At 39.7% G+C, this 19,049-nt stretch overlaps 1 protein-coding gene across 1 annotated transcript in view; it reads right to left on the reverse strand.

Moving 5' to 3' along the window:
* The window catches only part of CNTNAP2 (contactin associated protein 2), a 1,946,064-nt gene extending 1,942,345 nt beyond the window's left edge, over nucleotides 1–3,719 (reverse strand). Inside the window, exon 1 of the mRNA XM_046020922.1 lies at nucleotides 2,931–3,719. Within this exon, the coding sequence (XP_045876878.1) occupies nucleotides 2,931–3,027 (97 nt within the window). The 5' untranslated portion in view covers nucleotides 3,028–3,719. The remainder of the gene's footprint in view (nucleotides 1–2,930) is intronic.
* Nucleotides 3,720–19,049: the final 15,330 nt, after the last annotated feature.

Consider the following 19,049-nt stretch of genomic DNA (forward strand, 5'->3'; position numbering starts at 1 on the left):
ATATATTTATATACATTTGTATTTATATATGCTTATATATGCAGAAGCATACTTGTTAGTACTTGATCAATCAAAATTCTTCAAATGTGACGGTCAGTGCAATCATAGTTTAATGTGTATACAAAATAATACAAAATAGCATAAAGTGAACTTTATCAGAAAGCACTATTTAAGTCAAAATTTAGTATACTTTAAGAGTAAGTTAAATTCATTAAATGCCAGCTCAAACTCCTCATCATTTAGAACTGCACTGTCCGCATCTTTCAAATATGTTCAAACAAGTGCAACTTCCTAAGAGTAAAATCTCCCCCTTAAACTTTACATGTGCATCCTGTAGATATGTATTCACAAGAAGGGAGGTTATAGGACTCCATCAGCTCAGCAGCCGCTCATCTGCACTGTTATGCAATTAGATTCTATTTCTATTTAGTCCCAGAAATGAGCTTCTTTAGTTTTAGTCTGGTTGTAAAAAACATCGTATTAACAGTAACACCATTTCAATATACATTTCAATAACAGAGAAAAATAAGCCAGAAGCAAATATATATTTCAAATGGTACTGTTATCAAATGAAAAAATATTAACTGCATCTTCTAGAAATGTCTGTCATGTTAAAAAGTTATTTAGGGACAGAAAGTTCTAGCACAGTCATCATATTTTTTTCTTAAATGAGTACCAAATAAAAACATTACTTTTATATTTTCATGCTACTTTTTGTCTTGTGATGACCTCTCCTGGTTGAGTTGTTCATTATCTTAGATTCATGCAGTTACCATTTTTTTCTCCTCTAAGTGTTTTCAGTATTAAGAATATAACTACCATTCTTTTTCAGAATCATGTATAATATAAACAGTTTCACTAAGTGTAAAATTATAATTTAATTTTAAAGCACTGATTATATGAAGCTTATTCTAATCAATAAAGTCTACATCATTCTTATTATTTAATTGATTTCAGGATGCAGGGAAACTGGGTTTTCGTCAGATAATTTGTACTCAAATGAAATAAAAAGTCATCTTAGTTAAACCATTTTAGATATTTAAACAATAAAGAATAAGAGCTAATCAAATATAAGTATTACCTATCTTAAAAGTAATATTCTCTCCTCTTCCCCATCACCAAATTCTAAGTTGTAAAAACTAAGAATATGTTTCTGAAACAACTTTTCTATTCTTAAAATGCATTAACCCAGGGGCTGCATGTATGCTATTAATTCTTGATACATGGCAAATGTTTCCCATGGATGCATTATAATTAGAGTATACAAAAAGATGCAATATAAAACTCAAGAAAAATCCTGGAAATGAAGGCCTTTAAACAATGAATATAATTAATTTAATTTATAATGAATGCAATTTCTGAAAAGAGTGGCAATTAGTTCTATATGATCTTGAAATGGAAATTGAAATTTCATCAGATTACTTTTCTCAGGATATAGTAATATATTTACATAAATATTAATACTGAGCATTGTGTCTTCATATTTCTGTTTAAATATATAAAACCGACATACATATATATATATATATATATATATATATATAACATATCACTTTATGGTTTAATTCCGCTTGTGAAAAGGCTATAAATTTTTTCTCAAGTCCATTACAAACTGCCACTCAGTGACTTCCTATCTTGCAAGAAAAGAGAAACAAATACCATACGTGGGAAAATACATCAAAACTGTAATACTGGTTCATCACATCACATTACTATGTAGTAGAGTCTTTAGCACGACTTATAAAGTCCTTTTTTCAATGGTTATTCTTATTAATATTTCTACCCTGGAACAAGAACATCAATATTAACTTATAGGTTAAGATGCATCAAGGCATCCCAAGATCTCATAAACAGAGATAGGAATACACATACAATGAATTCTGGAAAACACGAAACTTTTTTTTTTCCACCTAAATGGAAAACAGTTATTTTCACACTAAAATCTCCACGATTCTTCTTTAATAAGTAACTCATTCTCATAAACAAGCACTATGTGCTGAGGAATATTATCCTAAGATTCCCATAGGCAATCTCTCTAGTGTTTAACTCTTTCTGAACCAAAGGAGCGATGAGGCATTTCCTCTCTACATGCAGACTATGCACTTCTAAAGCAATTCAGAAGATGGGCTGGAATCTTCTATGTCTTTCTACTCTTGCTAACCACATGAAACCACGAGCCACCTCTTCTTTTCAAAAAAGCTTGCTAAGACACAAAGACTTAAACATATTGAACAGCATCCTTTCCCGGAGAACTCTGAAGAAACGCGTTCATTACTACATTGCTGATGGTGTGCCCTGCCTGTCCCAAGCCCTGGACTGCATGATATCGAACTGCCAAAGAATCAGAGCAATTCCAGTTACAATACTGCATTCTCTGCCTCCCATTCCAATAAGTAAGTACTAAATGGCCATCAAGTCGTTGGGGGACGGCTGGGTGGGTGGCTAAGAAGGAGTCCATCGTGCCCAAACTGCTCAAAACCTGCCCTTCTTTCATCCCCAAATCCGTGCTCATTGAAGTTAAAAGCATCAATAAAAATAAGAAACTTATTTTTGCCCTGGTCTTCACTTTTTTCTCACTGACCTACCTAAGCCAAATGCCACGAACTCCCTCCACGACAAACACACCGAAGTCGAAGAATAACTCCTAAGACAGTCATCCCCACGACTCCCTCTAACCGAGCAGTCGCCGACGCACCTCCAGGACCCAGAACAACTTTCCAGAAGCATCACCAGCCTCCGGAGCCCGGTCCACCCCCCCACCCGGCGCCGGGAGCGCGGGGCTCGGAGTTTCGGTGCTGCCGCGGCGGTCGGTGCGCGACGGCGGAGACACCCGCACGCCCCGGCGCCTCAGACGTGCGCCCCCGGGGTGGCACCTCAATGCGGCATTGGAGCCGCCGGGGCGCGGCGCGCGCTCGCGGGGGGCTACTTACGGGACGCGGCCGGGGCCGTCCAGGCTCTGCAGAGGAGGCTGCTGAGCATCCAGAGCGACAGCGCTGCCCCGCAGCGGGCTCGCGGAGCCGCCACCATCCTCGGCGGGCCGGTCGCGGGACTCCCAGAGCTCGTGGCGGAGACGCCGCGCGTCTCTCCGTGGGCTTCTCCCGGCGAGGTGGGCTGTGCGCGGCGCGGGAGAGAGCCGGGCCCCTCCCGCTGCGTCCTCTTCTCCCCGCACCCCTGCAGGCTCCAGTTCGGCCGGGCTGCGAGCCGCGGGGGAAGCGCAGCCTTCCTCTTCCCTCCGAGCGGCTCCTGCCTCTCGCTCCGGGAGCCAGTGAAATGCCAGGGGGAAGAAATTCAAACGGAGAAGGAAAGGGAGGGGGAGCCGAGGAGGGGACCTACCCCGCCCTCTCCCTCTGGGGAGGGGGGGTGGAAGGCACCACAGGACGCGGAGGCAGGAGAGAGGAGCGGGGGCTGCAGGCGCGGAGGGGAGAGTGCGGGGCTCGGCGGTGCCGCCGGTGGCACTGCGGGCGGGCGCTCCCCGCGCCGCCGGGCGGCGTGACTCGGAGGGGCTCCCGGCCGCCTGTCAGCTCGCGCGGAGGGCTGGGGCGCGGAGAGCACGCAGCCCCGCGGGCGGGCGGGCGGGCGGGCGCACGCACGGCCTCAGCGCGGCGCGGCGCGGGGCGGCATCTCCCCGGCGCCCGAGCAGCAACGGTGGCAGCGGCGGCCGGAGACGGAGCTGGAGACGCCGCCGCCGCCAGCAGCGCCTGCACACCCCGGCGGCGGGCGAGGCGGGGAAGCCCTCCCTCCTCGCCCCCTCCAGTCCCCACCCCGGCTCCTCCTCCTCCTCCACCTCCCCCTTACCGTACCCCTCCGGCTGTCAGAACCCTCCTGCCCTGCCCTCGCTTCGATTGGAAGCCGGAGCGCGGAGGCACCGACCGGCCCGGGTCCATCGGCGGGGGCGGGGGCGGAGCAAGGGGGCGCGCGCCTCTCCCCGGGCGGGAGGCGGTGCTGAAGTTGGGGATTTGCAGGGTAATCTTGGAGCCCTGCTCCAACCCCGGCCGCCCCCCACCCCGCTGCAGGAAACCGAACCCCTTCGCTCGGATGCCTCCTCTTTCCCTCCTCTCCTCCCCTTCAGATGGAGATGGTACAGGCTCCCGGAGCTCCGGCCCCCCGGGAGCCACAATCAGGCGTCCGGCGAGCCGGTCTTCCGAGTGGTCCTAACACCAAGGGACCGCGCAGAACATCCCGACTGGAGCAGCGGGGACTGCAGACGCCGCTAATGCAGATGTTTTCAGTATGTAATTAATTCATACTCATACATATGCACACGTACACCAAACACACGCTGCTGCCAGGAAAACTACATTCAGGCAAACACGCTCAGAAACAGACACAAACACAAAACTGAAATACATAAGCAGGCATACGGATAACTACTTCAGGGTATCGGATGCATTGCAAGTATTAAGAATTAGGGATGTCTAGAGAGACCCAGATTTTCTTTTCACATTTAGGCATTTTCGATAATAAATCTCAAGCCTTCTCCACCATCACCACCCCCCTCCCCAACCTGCTTGCACCTCCCTATACGGGTTCCTTCCATCCAGTCTACAGAAAGTACTGGATTCTCAGCTCTCTGCAGAACCAAACCTTTCACTGACTTTACTGACACAGTTCAGAATTGTTGGCCATCTATCTAATGGTGTTTAGGGAGGGCAAAGTAGGAGTAACCATGTCTTCCAGTGTTATGCAGTGAATAAGCATTTGCCTTTCAAGATAAATAAAATTTTTATGGAGACTTGCCTACTCCTGGAATAGAGTCTGAGTTTAATGTTATGGTTAGGTCGTGGAAAGGTCCACTCTAAACAGTACTGTGTGTTCACTGCATAATTAGTATGGTGGTAAGGGGCCTGATTCAGCATTCTTTATTAGAGCTTTGTTTCTTATTAATTTAAAGGGATATTTTTGTCCTCGTAAGAGCTGAAGATTGGGTACAATCCGGAAAATGAAGAAACACATGGATGGCTAACAGGGGAAACACTGCATACTCATGCTATAAAATTCACCTCCTATAAAATAATACAGTAAATGCATTCTTATGGGTTATAAAATGCCCCTTTTCTATTTGGATTCCTACAAACTGTCAAAAGTCAATGAACACTTGCAAAAACTCTATGGTAGAGAAATGCCATCAATCATACATAAGAGTTCAAAGAAACCAGTCACAGGGAAAAAATATTGTGAGGTTACACAACTTTTCAGAAGTCAGTTTTTAACTGTGTTTAAACCATTGCACTACACTCCGCGAGAGTGGTGCTTAAGTGATTTAATAAAAGAATAAAAGAGAAAACAATTGAAAGTGGTACCATTTCCATATCTCAAGAGATGCCTTTCAATGCATATATATCTCAAACAGATTGAACTGATTCTATTTCTCGGGGCACGATCAAAAAGAGCCAGTGGTAAGCGTCTATTTAATTGTTTTGTAACAAAATTATATACCCGAGGGTGATTCTTTTTCCCTCCAAAAAGCATCCTGACCAGTTTGTCATCATTTCTCTTAATGAGTTAAAAACAAAACCAAACCTCATCTTAATGACATATATGTAACACCTGCGTCGCCACTGTGATTATGTAGTACTAGTCTTAATGCATGCCAGTGTGAGCTAAGAACCTGCCGTCATCTGCTTTCAGTGCTCTTTGCCATGTTTGAAAGTAAATGATGTCACATGCTTTGTAATGCATTACCTTTGTTTTCAATGTGTGATTAGATGCACACTTTGGGATTCACAGTATACTTAAAGAAATGGAACTTTAATGGATGTAGGATCAGACATTCCTCAGATTCTATTCTAGATTTTTCCCCTATCCAATCTGTCATTTTCATCAATACATATTAAAGTTAAACTTCCTTTTAGTTTCAATTACGACTGTAACTATTAGAAGGTAGAAATTACTAAAGCCTTGTCAGCCTTCGAGGTCCCGTTAAGCTTCCACCCCAATCAATGGACTCACAGTTCATGAGCTATTAGATATTGTAAACATGGCCTGTCTTATTCCAAAGATCGATTATCAATATGTGCTTTACAGTATATTTGCAAATACGGTAGTTGAAGAGAAAATATGATGATCTGAAATATGTTTCTTTGGTTAGATATAAGGTGAATCAAAGCTTGAGAATAAGAAAAGTAAGCATCAAAAGCTTGCAAAGAAAAAAAATATGGTGGAAAAAGAAGATGTGCAAGTTACATTATCTTGGAAGTACAGTAACAAAATAAGAAAGGATAGACATTCCCTATTTCCTACTGCTCACATCCTCTTCTTCTTCAACAGAAATTATTAGACTCTACTTTTTAATGTTAAAATGACCCCATATTTGAGAACAAATTATTGCTTCACTAGAAATATATTCATCATTCATTTACATCACAAATATTTGTTGAGTATCTGCCTATTATTGAACTGAGCCTTGCGCTAGATGCTAGGATTTTACCTTCCAGCAAGAGAGAGAACACTTTTGATCTCAGAGTTGATGGCCAATGGTTGAATAAAGAGATCAAAATAAATCTGCATCATTTTTATACTAGCCTCTATTCAAGTGATTGTTGACTAGGTAACCATTCTAGTATCTTCATAGGTTCTTCAAAAATGAATATCACCAAAAATAGAAAAATATTATCGCCATAGTTATCATTCCAGAGATCTGCAAATAATCTGTTGCACGGTGCATTATCTCAAAAATCCTCCCCAAATTTTGGAACTTCAATGGCAAAAAGAGTCAAAATATCTTGGCTTTAATGACACTTTGAAGTGACTAACTCCCTCGAATGAAGCACTCAGAAAATTCAGGACTTTTCAATAGGAAAAACATTGGTGTATCTCTTGGTGAGGTCCTTGGAGTGGAATTTCCTCTGGAAAGCGAGCTGATCAACTGTGCCCAGATTTCAGTGAATTCCCTCAGGGGGAAGAAAAGCATCTAGACTAGAAATCCTTGCCAGTCTGATTGCACACTCCAAGAAGAATTTAGCACCTGTTTCTCTGAATGTATAGGCCCTGTCTGGGATGCATTCTCTAGTGAGAAATTACAGAATGAGGTTTAGTCTAATGGGAAAGCCTCTGGTGTAGAGAAAAATCCACCTGGAGTCTGGGCTTTTGGCAATGCTAACTGACCCTGGGCACTGTGAGTTATTTCACATCATAATCAAATGTTAACTGTATGAAAGCCTGATTGGAGAAGGTGACATGAAATAAAATTGACTTCCACAATCCCAGTCTATTTTAAAGTTCTCAGAGAAATATGTTGCAAAGGACTAAACCCTTTGAAGACATTTGTTTAGAAACAATTCATGTTTACATTGTTCAACATTAATGGAAAGGGTATAGTTAGAAAAAGGAGGTCTTTAATGCATCCTTGAAATGAATAATCAAGTTTAGAAAACTGAGAGGAAGATAGCTACACCATTTATAATGCTCAGAACATGGAACCTGGTCTTTATCTCTATTAAATGCTTCACTTTTAACTAGAGTCTAACATGCATGTGTATGAATCACATAAGTCAGAATAATTGTTCTTCCAGAATTGCAAATAAAAACTACCTTTCGGGTGCCTGGGTGGCTCAGTGGGTTAAGCCACTGCCTTTGGCTCCAGGTCATGATCTCAGGGTCCTGGGATCGAGTCCCGCATCGGGCTCTCTGCTCAGCAGCGAGCCTGCTTCCCTCTCTCTCTCTCTCTGCCTGCCTCTCTGTCTACTTGTGATCTCTCTCTGTCAAATAAAATAAATAAAATCTTAAAAAAAAACAAAAAAAAACTACCTTTCTCCATGGCTTTGCAGAGCTTTGGCTCTGACCAATCTAACCTACAATTTATATGGTGATTATTTTCAAATATCTCCCATTATTTATCTAACAGATTAAGGAAAATGCAATTTCAAGTGAGTGTCTCCAAAAAATGCCATAACTTCAAAAACATAAGATATACCATTTATCTTTTGGACAAGGAATTACTGAGTACAGTGTATAAAATACATATGCTTTGAATATCAAAGTATGTAGTAATCTCCTATTAATACGATGGATTTAAGGTGGGAGGGAGAACATTCTTAGTTTTGATTTACGTTTGTACTAACCTATCATTTCTCCTTAAAATGTTGCTATATAAAATAACTAGAGAGGAAATGGAAGGATCAAGAAAAATAGTGAATAGACAAAAAAAAAAAAGAGAAGAAAGGTTTAGTACACACCTATAAATTCCCAGTTGTAAACTCTTAGGAAAATACCCAATTACATGACAGAACAAAAGCTAAAGTATAATCAGTTAACAATATACATTGTTTCAGATTTTTGAAAATTCAAGCAACTTTTTAAGCAGGCTTAATGTTTGTAAAGTCTGTTTGATTTTTTTAAATCAGATTTTATTTGGGCACCTGGGTGGCTCAGTGGATTAAAGCCTCTGCTCTAGGCTCAGGTTGTGATCCCAGGGTCCTGGGATAAAGTCCTGCATCCAACTCTCTGCTCAGCAGGGAGCCTGCTTCCTCCTCTCTCTCTGCCTGCCTCTGCCTAGTTGTGATCTCTGTAAAATAAATAAATAAAATCTTTAAAAATAAAAAAATAGGGGCACCTGGGTGGCTCAGTGGATTAAGCCGCTGCCTTCGGCTCAGGTCATGATCTCAGGGTCCTGGGATCGAGCCCCGCATCGGGCTCTCTGCTCTGCAGGGAGCCTGCTTCCTCCTCTCTCTCTGCCTGCCTCTCTGCCTACTTGTGATCTCTCTCTCTGTCAAATAAATAAATAAAATCTTAAAAAAATAAAAATAAAAATAAAAAAATAAAATAGGATTTTATTTATCAAGAGATGAAGCTAGTTAGAAATGGGTGGCAAAAAAATGTCAAGAAATTAAAGTTATACCTAAAGAACAATAATTTTTCAAAAAAATCCACAGTGATATCAAGTGGATTGCTTTTAAGTGTTATAAGTATATAGAATTTAGGAAAGATTAGAGGAACATGGAGGAAGCAATTTAGAATAGATGTTGTGTCTGGTCTCTGGGGTCTAAGTATTGGCTTTCTACAACCCTCTCTCTATGCCTTAATTTTCTTGTATATAAGATCAGAGTAATATTTATATCTATGCAATCAGGTTATTTTGAGAATTAAAAATAATTTATACAATATATCTGGCACATAAAAAGTGCCATTACTATTATTATTATTATTGATGATGATATAAATGGATACACCAAAATTCTAAACTGATGTTCCATAATTTCAAGTTCATGCCTCAATACATTCACATTCTAAAATCATTTGGAGATTTTGGGATTAAAAAAAAAGTCTCCTATCAAAAAATATTTGAGGGGTGCCTGGAAGGCTCAGTCTGTTGAACGTCCAGGCTCTTGATTTTTGGCTCAGGTCATGATCAATCTCAGGGTCCTGAGATTGGTCAGGCTCCTTGCTCAGTGGGAAGTTCTGCTTGAGGTTCCATGACTCCCTCTCCCTTTGCTCCTCCCTCTGCTCTTGCTCTCTCTAAAATAAAGAAATAAATCTTTAAAAAAATATTTGAAACTGAACATAAAGAAAAGCAATGTATTAATTGGTACTTCAACTGTGGGAAATAATAAAATGCATATTGAAATAAAATTTTTAGATATTTCTTTGGAATTTGAGAGAACTATGAAAAAGTGAGGCATACAAATTATTTTTTTAATATTTTATTTATTTGTTTGACAGAGAGAGAGTTAACAAGTAGGCAGAGAAGCAGGCAGAGAGAGGAGGAAGCAGGCTCCCTGCTAAGCAGAGAGCCCGATGTGGGGCTCGATCCCAGGATCCTGAGATATTGACCTGAGCCAAAGGCAGAGGCTTAACCCACTGAGCCACTCAGGTGCCCCGAGGCATACAAATTATTAACATTTAACCCAATTTAGGAGATGGTTTCTATATTAAATTACTTCTTTGTATGCTGTAATAATACATGATGCCTGCATGTTGAATGCCGCTAAACGAAGATCCTCAAAGTTCTCCTTAAGTACTTCTTGGACATTCATCTTCCAGTTTCTTCTTACTAGTGGTTGATAATAGCAGACCTACTGACAAAGTTGAATGGCATCAGGTAGTATCCAAAACCAAGTTCAGGTATTAGATTGAACTGTAGCCACATTAGACCAGGAAACATAATACAGCAAACAGGACATTTTGTACTGGGGAAGCTGGGCATTTTAAGAGCAAATGAAAAAGGGCAGAGATGTTCATTGTTCATACTGAGTTGACATTACTGATTTGAAACTAATGATTGCTAAGAATATTCTTTTTACTCTGTTTAGGAAGCTGGGTTGATTTAAATCTCTCTACCATTTATTTATGTCCTCAGTTTGCAGTGGTAAAGGTATTGAGTGGAGCAGGCTTAGAGGTGATAATTACTGTCCACACAGTTTATGCTAAATTACATGGTTACTGCCAAAACATTTAAAGCTTGATTCCATAGTTCATGGGGTCCCTAAGTTCCTGTAAGGATGCAAAGCCTCATCAAGCAGTAGGAAACGGTAAGTCCTCTTCAACTTACTCAGAGTTGAAGAAAATTATGCAACCTGTAGCTATCTTTTATATCACTTATATAAAACCAAGAATAAATTCTCTTTCAGTTTATTCCATAGGATGATTTAAAACTGAAGTTTAAAGATGGCTTTAACTACATACTTCAGTACAAGCATGGTTAATTCTTCTTTTAAAAATGTTTTTATTTGAGGGGCGCCTGGGTGGCTCAGTGGGTTAAAGCCTCTGCCTTCAGCTCAGGTCATGATCCCAGGGTTCTGGGATCGAGCCCCGCATTGGGCTCTCTGCTCAGCAGGAAGCCTGCTTCTCTGCCTACTTGTGATCTCTCTCTCTCTGTCAAATAAATAAATAAAATCTTTAAAAAAATGTTTTTATTTGAATATATAAATACTAAAGTTCTATGATAGCAATTCTACTAATATCCGAATGTCTGTGGTATATAGTTTAATGATACTCAAGATAGTTCATGTCTGATGTAATAAGTAATAACCTCTTGGTCTATTCAACTTTCTGCTTGATTATTACTTGGTCCTGAATGAGGAGAGAGGGAACACAGTTTTTCCAGTTAGGTCTTATTTAACAATATTTCTAATGTATATTAGCACACTTATCTGCTTTGGTATGTTGAGTAGAGAGACATAACTGAATCCTTCTTTGATAATTCATGAGCTCGATAATGCAATCCTCCATTTTCATTGCATATGCTGTAATTGAGCATATGAGATCAAAAGTTTTCTAATTTTAGGGTTAGTGGACATTCTTCTACATTTGTTTTTCCGGATCTTCTGCTCAACTTCGTAAATACCCAAGTGCACACACAGCAAGTTAGGACTGAAGGTGCTTACCGTTTGGAAGGCAAATCTCTGCTCACTGAACAGAACTGATGGGAATGGGGTGTGCCTGAGCAGCAAAGTGCAAAATGCACATAGGAGGATGATCTTTGGGACAGGCTTATCTTTTAATTTACGTCATCATTCTGTGTGCTATTTTATTTTATTTTTTGGTCAGAGTGATCCAATTCCAGGGACCAAGAAGTAGAACTAGATGGTTGGTAGAAAACAATTATTTGACTCTCTAGTGTTGTTTCTGCATCGGTCCCTTTGGAACCATGGATGTAGATACTTATGGAAGATACTAGGTCCTTCACAGGTAATGTCAAGTCATGTCATAGATATGCCAGTTTTCACATTTTCAATTTACATCGTCTTCCTAAATACCAAATATAGAAGTCAATGCTGATTTATTTTGAGTTCCAGTCACTGACATTAGGCTAATAATTGGTTGTTACTATAAAGGTTATTGACTTACTTATTTGCATTTTGTTCCTCAGAAGGTTCTACACTCCTTAGTTCCTTATTCTGAAATTGCTAGTGAAGAATAAAAATCACTTACAGATTTCCATGTTGGGAACCTGGAATAAATTACCTAAAAAGACTTTTATTTCCTGAGGTAATTTGAATTGTGAGTGTGTGTGTGTGTGGAAAAGAGAAGGGCAGAATGCACATATGTTGAATTCTTACAAGGCTATGCATTTTCTCATTTTATGTGGAACCTTTATAAATATACTTTACATTTAGTAAATAATAAGTAATTTTATACGACACAGGAAAGTACTCTCTGATATATAATATAATTTTCCCAGTTACGTAATTTGAGAGTAAAAAAATCACTGCCATTCACATTTAACACATTTGGAAATATGACCAGTCATTTTTATAATTTCTAATATCTGTAGTTAGTGAGAAAAGTTTTCATAATATTACTTTTTAAATTTATGTGTGCTGGGGGCACCTGGGTGGCTCAGTGGGTTAAAGCCTCTGCCTTCAGCTCAGGTCATGATCCCAGGGTTCTGGGATCGAGCCCCGCATTGGGCTCTCTGCTCAGCAGGAAGCCTGCTTCTCTGCCTACTTGTGATCTCTCTCTCTCTGTCAAATAAATAAATAAAATCTTTAAAAAAATGTTTTTATTTGAATATATAAATACTAAAGTTCTATGATAGCAATTCTACTAATATCCGAATGTCTGTGGTATATAGTTTAATGATACTCAAGATAGTTCATGTCTGATGTAATAAGTAATAACCTCTTGGTCTATTCAACTTTCTGCTTGATTATTACTTGGTCCTGAATGAGGAGAGAGGGAACACAGTTTTTCCAGTTAGGTCTTATTTAACAATATTTCTAATGTATATTAGCACACTTATCTGCTTTGGTATGTTGAGTAGAGAGACATAACTGAATCCTTCTTTGATAATTCATGAGCTCGATAATGCAATCCTCCATTTTCATTGCATATGCTGTAATTGAGCATATGAGATCAAAAGTTTTCTAATTTTAGGGTTAGTGGACATTCTTCTACATTTGTTTTTCCGGATCTTCTGCTCAACTTCGTAAATACCCAAGTGCACACACAGCAAGTTAGGACTGAAGGTGCTTACCGTTTGGAAGGCAAATCTCTGCTCACTGAACAGAACTGATGGGAATGGGGTGTGCCTGAGCAGCAAAGTGCAAAATGCACATAGGAGGATGATCTTTGGGACAGGCTTATCTTTTAATTTACGTCATCATTCTGTGTGCTATTTTATTTTATTTTTTGGTCAGAGTGATCCAATTCCAGGGACCAAGAAGTAGAACTAGATGGTTGGTAGAAAACAATTATTTGACTCTCTAGTGTTGTTTCTGCATCGGTCCCTTTGGAACCATGGATGTAGATACTTATGGAAGATACTAGGTCCTTCACAGGTAATGTCAAGTCATGTCATAGATATGCCAGTTTTCACATTTTCAATTTACATCGTCTTCCTAAATACCAAATATAGAAGTCAATGCTGATTTATTTTGAGTTCCAGTCACTGACATTAGGCTAATAATTGGTTGTTACTATAAAGGTTATTGACTTACTTATTTGCATTTTGTTCCTCAGAAGGTTCTACACTCCTTAGTTCCTTATTCTGAAATTGCTAGTGAAGAATAAAAATCACTTACAGATTTCCATGTTGGGAACCTGGAATAAATTACCTAAAAAGACTTTTATTTCCTGAGGTAATTTGAATTGTGAGTGTGTGTGTGTGTGGAAAAGAGAAGGGCAGAATGCACATATGTTGAATTCTTACAAGGCTATGCATTTTCTCATTTTATGTGGAACCTTTATAAATATACTTTACATTTAGTAAATAATAAGTAATTTTATACGACACAGGAAAGTACTCTCTGATATATAATATAATTTTCCCAGTTACGTAATTTGAGAGTAAAAAAATCACTGCCATTCACATTTAACACATTTGGAAATATGACCAGTCATTTTTATAATTTCTAATATCTGTAGTTAGTGAGAAAAGTTTTCATAATATTACTTTTTAAATTTATGTGTGCTGGGGGCACCTGGGTGGCTCAGTGGGTTAAAGCCTCTGCCTTCGGCTCAGGTCATGATCCCAGGGTCCTGGGATCAAGCCCCGCATCTGGCTCTCTGCTTAGCAGGGAACCTGCATCCTCCTCTCTCTCTGTCTGCCTCTCTGCCTACTTGTGATCTCTGTCTGTCAAATAAATAAATAAAAGTCTTTAATAAAAAAAAAATAAAATAAATTTATGTGTGCTGGAAGTGTTGTTTACTTTCACTTTGGCACGAGTAACCAGAAACATGGGCTCAAAGGAGACTTTCCCGTTTTCTCTTCTACTAGAGCCCATTACTTAAATTCCACCAGATACTAAAAGGAATGGATTGGCTTGGGAATGACTTAAGCTCACATGTAGCCGACTCTCAGTACTCCAAATTGACTGAAATGTAGCTTTTGTTCTAAGTCATTAGAGTTATTAGTTCACAAATGTAATCAAAACAGCTTAACAGGGGCGCCTGGGTAGCTTAGTAGGTTAACCATCTACGTTCTGCTTGGGTCATGATATCAGGGTTTTGGGATTGAGTCCCACATGGAGCTCCCTGCTCAGCAGGGAGTCTGCTTCTCCCTCTCCCTCTGCCACTCTCTCTACTGTTGTTCTCTCTCTCTCTCAAATAAAAATATAAAATCTTTTTAAAAACCCAGCTTAATAGAATCCTCTCAGTTTTATGAGTGAAGGAACTGTAAGGAGATTTTCAGTATTTATTCCCCTTCTTAATGTTGATACTATAATAGGAAAAGTCATAAGGTAACTTCCTGCTAAGATCCCAACCTTGCCCTGCAATGATCAACTCGGCTAAGGTAGTCAACTCTGATGATCATCAGTGCCTCCTTAAAGAGGAGGAAGAGCACATAGAAAATTAAACTGTGCTAGTCATAAGATGTCTGGTGACATCACAAATATGTTAAAAAGACCCAAATCTGTTGTATGAAATTAGTCTGTGACCCATGCTCCTCCTCCCAATCTTTGCTCCCAAGTCATTATCATTGCACCAAACACCATAATCGGTTCCATCCTTTCCTCCTCGTCTAACCTGACATCCCTATCAGAATTTGTTTGGAAGATATGACTCAGAGAGATACAATAAGGTCAAACAGAGAAGTGAATAAAAAAGAAAAGCTGTGCAATGTCTAGATGGCTCAGTTGTTAAGCATCTGCCTTTGGCTCAGGTCATGATCCCAGAGTCTTGGGATTGAGACTTGCATGGGGCGCCCTGCTCCCCCTACTTGTGTGCTCTCTCTCTCTCTCTCTTTCTCTCTGTCAAATAACTGAATAAAATCTTAAAAAAAAAAAAAAGAAAGAAAGAAAGGAAGGAAAGTTGCACATAGTAGGTTTGTCCCAGGGAAATGGCATCTGGCACCATCCCCTAAACTATGAATTGGGATTTGAACCTTATCATATAACAGATACACAAACACCCATGCTTTTATATAGTCATAAGACTTCTGGCTAGAATGGTTTCAAAGTGTCCGTCTGAAAGTAAAATGAGATTTCATAAAACTAAACTCTAGTTTCAAACCTGAATCAAACTTGACTGCCTTCAGGGGTGGAAATCAGTAATGTAGTTGAGTTTCCTTTACCATTTGGTGAGGACATTTCATAATAAATATTTAGTTAAAGCATTTACCATATGGATTCATTATGTGTAAATCTCTCTGTGAAGAACATTACTATTAATTCATTTCACAAATTTTAGTTTCTCAACTGAATTCTGTTTCTCTAATCACTGCACCTGAAGATTACTCAAGACCTGATAATATTATTTTATGATAATTAAGAAACTAATTATCTTTTCAAGACTACTCTGGAAAGAATATAGAGAGAAATTAAATATCCTTTCTCCCTTATTTGACTTCAAATATCACATAGCGTATGACCCTGATTTTCAGAAAGAAAAAATAACCACAAAATTGTTTGTCTAAGCAAAGTGAAGAAGAAAGCTACCCAGATGATCTCAGCCATCTTATACTCGTTGCTTATTTGTTCCTGCTGAAGACTATTATCTGATCAATGATTAGCTTCAGCCTTCCCCCATTGTCCAGGAGTTGCTAAAAGCACAAAGAAATGTCAGGAATATGACCCTATTCCAGCTCTCATTTTTGAATAAACTTCAATAATAAAAAACAAAACAAAAAACTATGTTAACAGAATATCATCAGAGCATAAAATGGTTTGGAAAGTTCTAAGTCTTGAAACTTGGAAACTTCTCCTCCTGAGTTCAGAGCATCCACTCCTATTCTACGTTGTCTGTAAATAAAACCAATGGATGAAGACTGGGTGAAGGAAAAGGTACTTTAAAACTGGTCACTGTGGATGCCCTAAATAACAATATTAATTTTAAACATAATCCGACATCAAATCCAAATATTACCTCAACCTTCATACTATTTTTTTCACATAGTTCTGTGAATACAGACTGATCAGTTAACTTCAATGTAACATTTATTAAAACATTAGAGGAAAGGTTTCAAAGATTTTAATATTTAAATTTATCACCACATTATTAGTTTTGGATAGCACTTAGGATTTTATAAAACGTATCCTTAGAGAAGGGATCAGAGGAAGAATATAAATTAAAACTAAAATTAAAACATACAAAAAAAGCAAACTATGGTTCATAGTCCTATAGCAGGCAGAGTAAGAGATTAAGAGCAAAGTAAAAAAAAAAAAAAAAAAAAACTGGGTTTGGGGGAAAAAATAGAGGTAATTCTTCCTTGGCTCCAACAAGAGAGATGGCTAACAAACACGGATATTTCAAAACAAGGAAAAAAAATAATGCATAATTAGTCTAAAAATGCATCATTAATCCCCTTTCTGTCCAATTCTGTTTCCTCTGTGTTACCAGAGAATAATCTCTTAGTGACCTCCTTCCATGAGTTAGGCATTGTTTTATGTATTGCATGTAGAGCAATGGACAGAACCATTAAGATGTCTGATCTCCTAGGAATTATATCAGAATGGGGTGGGATGAATGATTATGCAAAAATACCCTCAGAAGTTATTGGCTAAATTAAAATTAGGGGCACCTGGATGGCTCAGTGGGTTAAGCCTCTGCCTTCAGCTCAGGTCATGATCTCAGGGTCCTGGAATCGAGCCCCATATCGAGCTCTCTGCTCAGGGGGGAGCCTGCTTCCCCTGCCCCCCACCCCTCCGTCTGCCTCTCTGCCTACTTGTGAACTCTCTCTCTCTCTGTCAAATAAATAAATAAAATAGTAAATAAATAAATAAATAAAATCTTAAAAAAAATTAATGTGATTCAGAGCCTGGTGGGCTACCATAGATGGAGTGATTAATCAGGACTTCTTCTGGAGGTGTTTCTTTTCTTTTTTCTTTCTTTCTTTTTTTTTTTTTTTTTAAGCTGAGGCTCAAAGAGCAAAAAGGAATTAATCATAGGAAGATGGTTTGTTCATCCGTCCTTCCTTCTGTCTCTTTCTTTCTTCCTTCTCTTTCTTTCTTTCTTCCTGGGAATAGCTTTTACAAGGCTCTAAACTGGGAACGTATATAGTATAATTGTGGCGCAGTTGCTCAGTTTGGTTAGAGACCCATGAGCAAGCAGGAAAGGAGTAGGTGAGGAGGACTTCAAGAGAGTCAGGAGCCAGATGGGGCGCCTGAAGAGGAAGAGGATGAGTCAGACTACCATAAAGTCAAGTGAGATAATGATACCTTGAACTGCTATAATCCTAATGGAGATGGGGAAAAATGGATGAAGGTAAGGTCATAGGATTTACTAATGGGCTACATAGATATGAACAGAAGGGGAAAGCAAGTGTCCCTATTATTTTTATGCACTTATGTATTTATTTTAAATTTTTTATTACGTAACCGGATGCCTAATGATACCATTTACTGAAATGAGGAGGACTGGGGATGATTGTGTAGTGAAAACAATCATTCTCTTTTGGACAATTAACATTTGCAACGCCTGTGAGAAATTCAAGTTTGGATGCCAGATATGTAGATAAATATCTGGTCTGGAGTTTCAGAAGGAAGTTAGGGATGGAAATAAATTACACAAAATTCCCTGAGAAGAGTGTGAGATTTGAAATAGGAAGGCACGTAGGAAGGGTCTCCGAGCACTTCAATGTATAGAGGCTAAACCCGACAGTAAGAGGAAGCAAAGGTGATTGAGACAGAGTGGCCAGTGGCTAAGAAGAAAACCAAAAGATGTGCCACCAAAAAATGAAGAAAAGAACAAATTTTGAAAGCTGAGATAGAGTGAATTAAGTTTATTTATTTTCAGGCTATTTCAACACTTACGAGCCCTGTTTTATTAACTTCCTCCTCCCTCCTCCACCTGGAGGCACCCCGGCCATTCATTAACTCATGCTAATCTTTCCATGTTTCTGCAGTGAACGGGGAGGCTGTCTTTACCCAGGCGTTTCGGGTGACATCGCTCCACCAGCGCCGCGCGTCCACACGGAGAACGCAATGAGAAAAGGCAGGTTTCTTTGTTCATTTACTGACATGCCATGTGAACATCACTTTAAAAATTGTGGGGGTGCATCCAGGTGGAGGGGAGAGGTCATCCTACATACCGACCACACATTTAGCTCTTCGGACTCGGTCCGCTTCTGACCCCACGGGAAGAGAACCCATGGGTTGTAGGAGTCAGCATTTCGGTTGCAGGGTAAGAAGCTTGGAATCTCCTATTAGAATAGGTCCTATTTGCCTCTCTTGGCAGCGGAAGTATTGTTGGAGCACTGTGCTTTACTCAGTGTCTCAGATAGTTCCTATTACACCCCTGAACCATCTTCTACAGCAACTGTAAGTAGATAGTGCTCTGGGCTCATTTGTGACCTCTCAAAATTCATATGTTGATGTCCTAACCCCAGTCCCCTAAAATGCGATTGTATTAAGATATAGGGTCTTTAAAGAATTAACTTAAATTGAATTGAAGTTTCAATTCACTTAAAGTGAGGTCAAGAGGGTGGGCCCTAATCCAACATGACCGATGTTCTCATAAGAAGAGGAAATTTGGGTACAAGAAGGTCCTGAAGAAGACCACATGAGGACATGGGGAGAAGATGGCAAACTGGAAGCCAAGAAGAGAGTCCTTGGAAGAAACGAACTCTGTCAACCTTGATCTCAGACACCTGGCCTTCAGGCCCCTGAGGAAATGCATTTCTGTTCTGGACGCTGCCCAGTCTCTGGTGCATTGTTACGGCAGCTCTAGCGGAG

The sequence above is a fragment of the Meles meles genome, chromosome 10 (genome assembly GCF_922984935.1).
Source record: "Meles meles chromosome 10, mMelMel3.1 paternal haplotype, whole genome shotgun sequence".
NCBI classification, from domain to species: Eukaryota; Metazoa; Chordata; class Mammalia; order Carnivora; family Mustelidae; genus Meles; species Meles meles.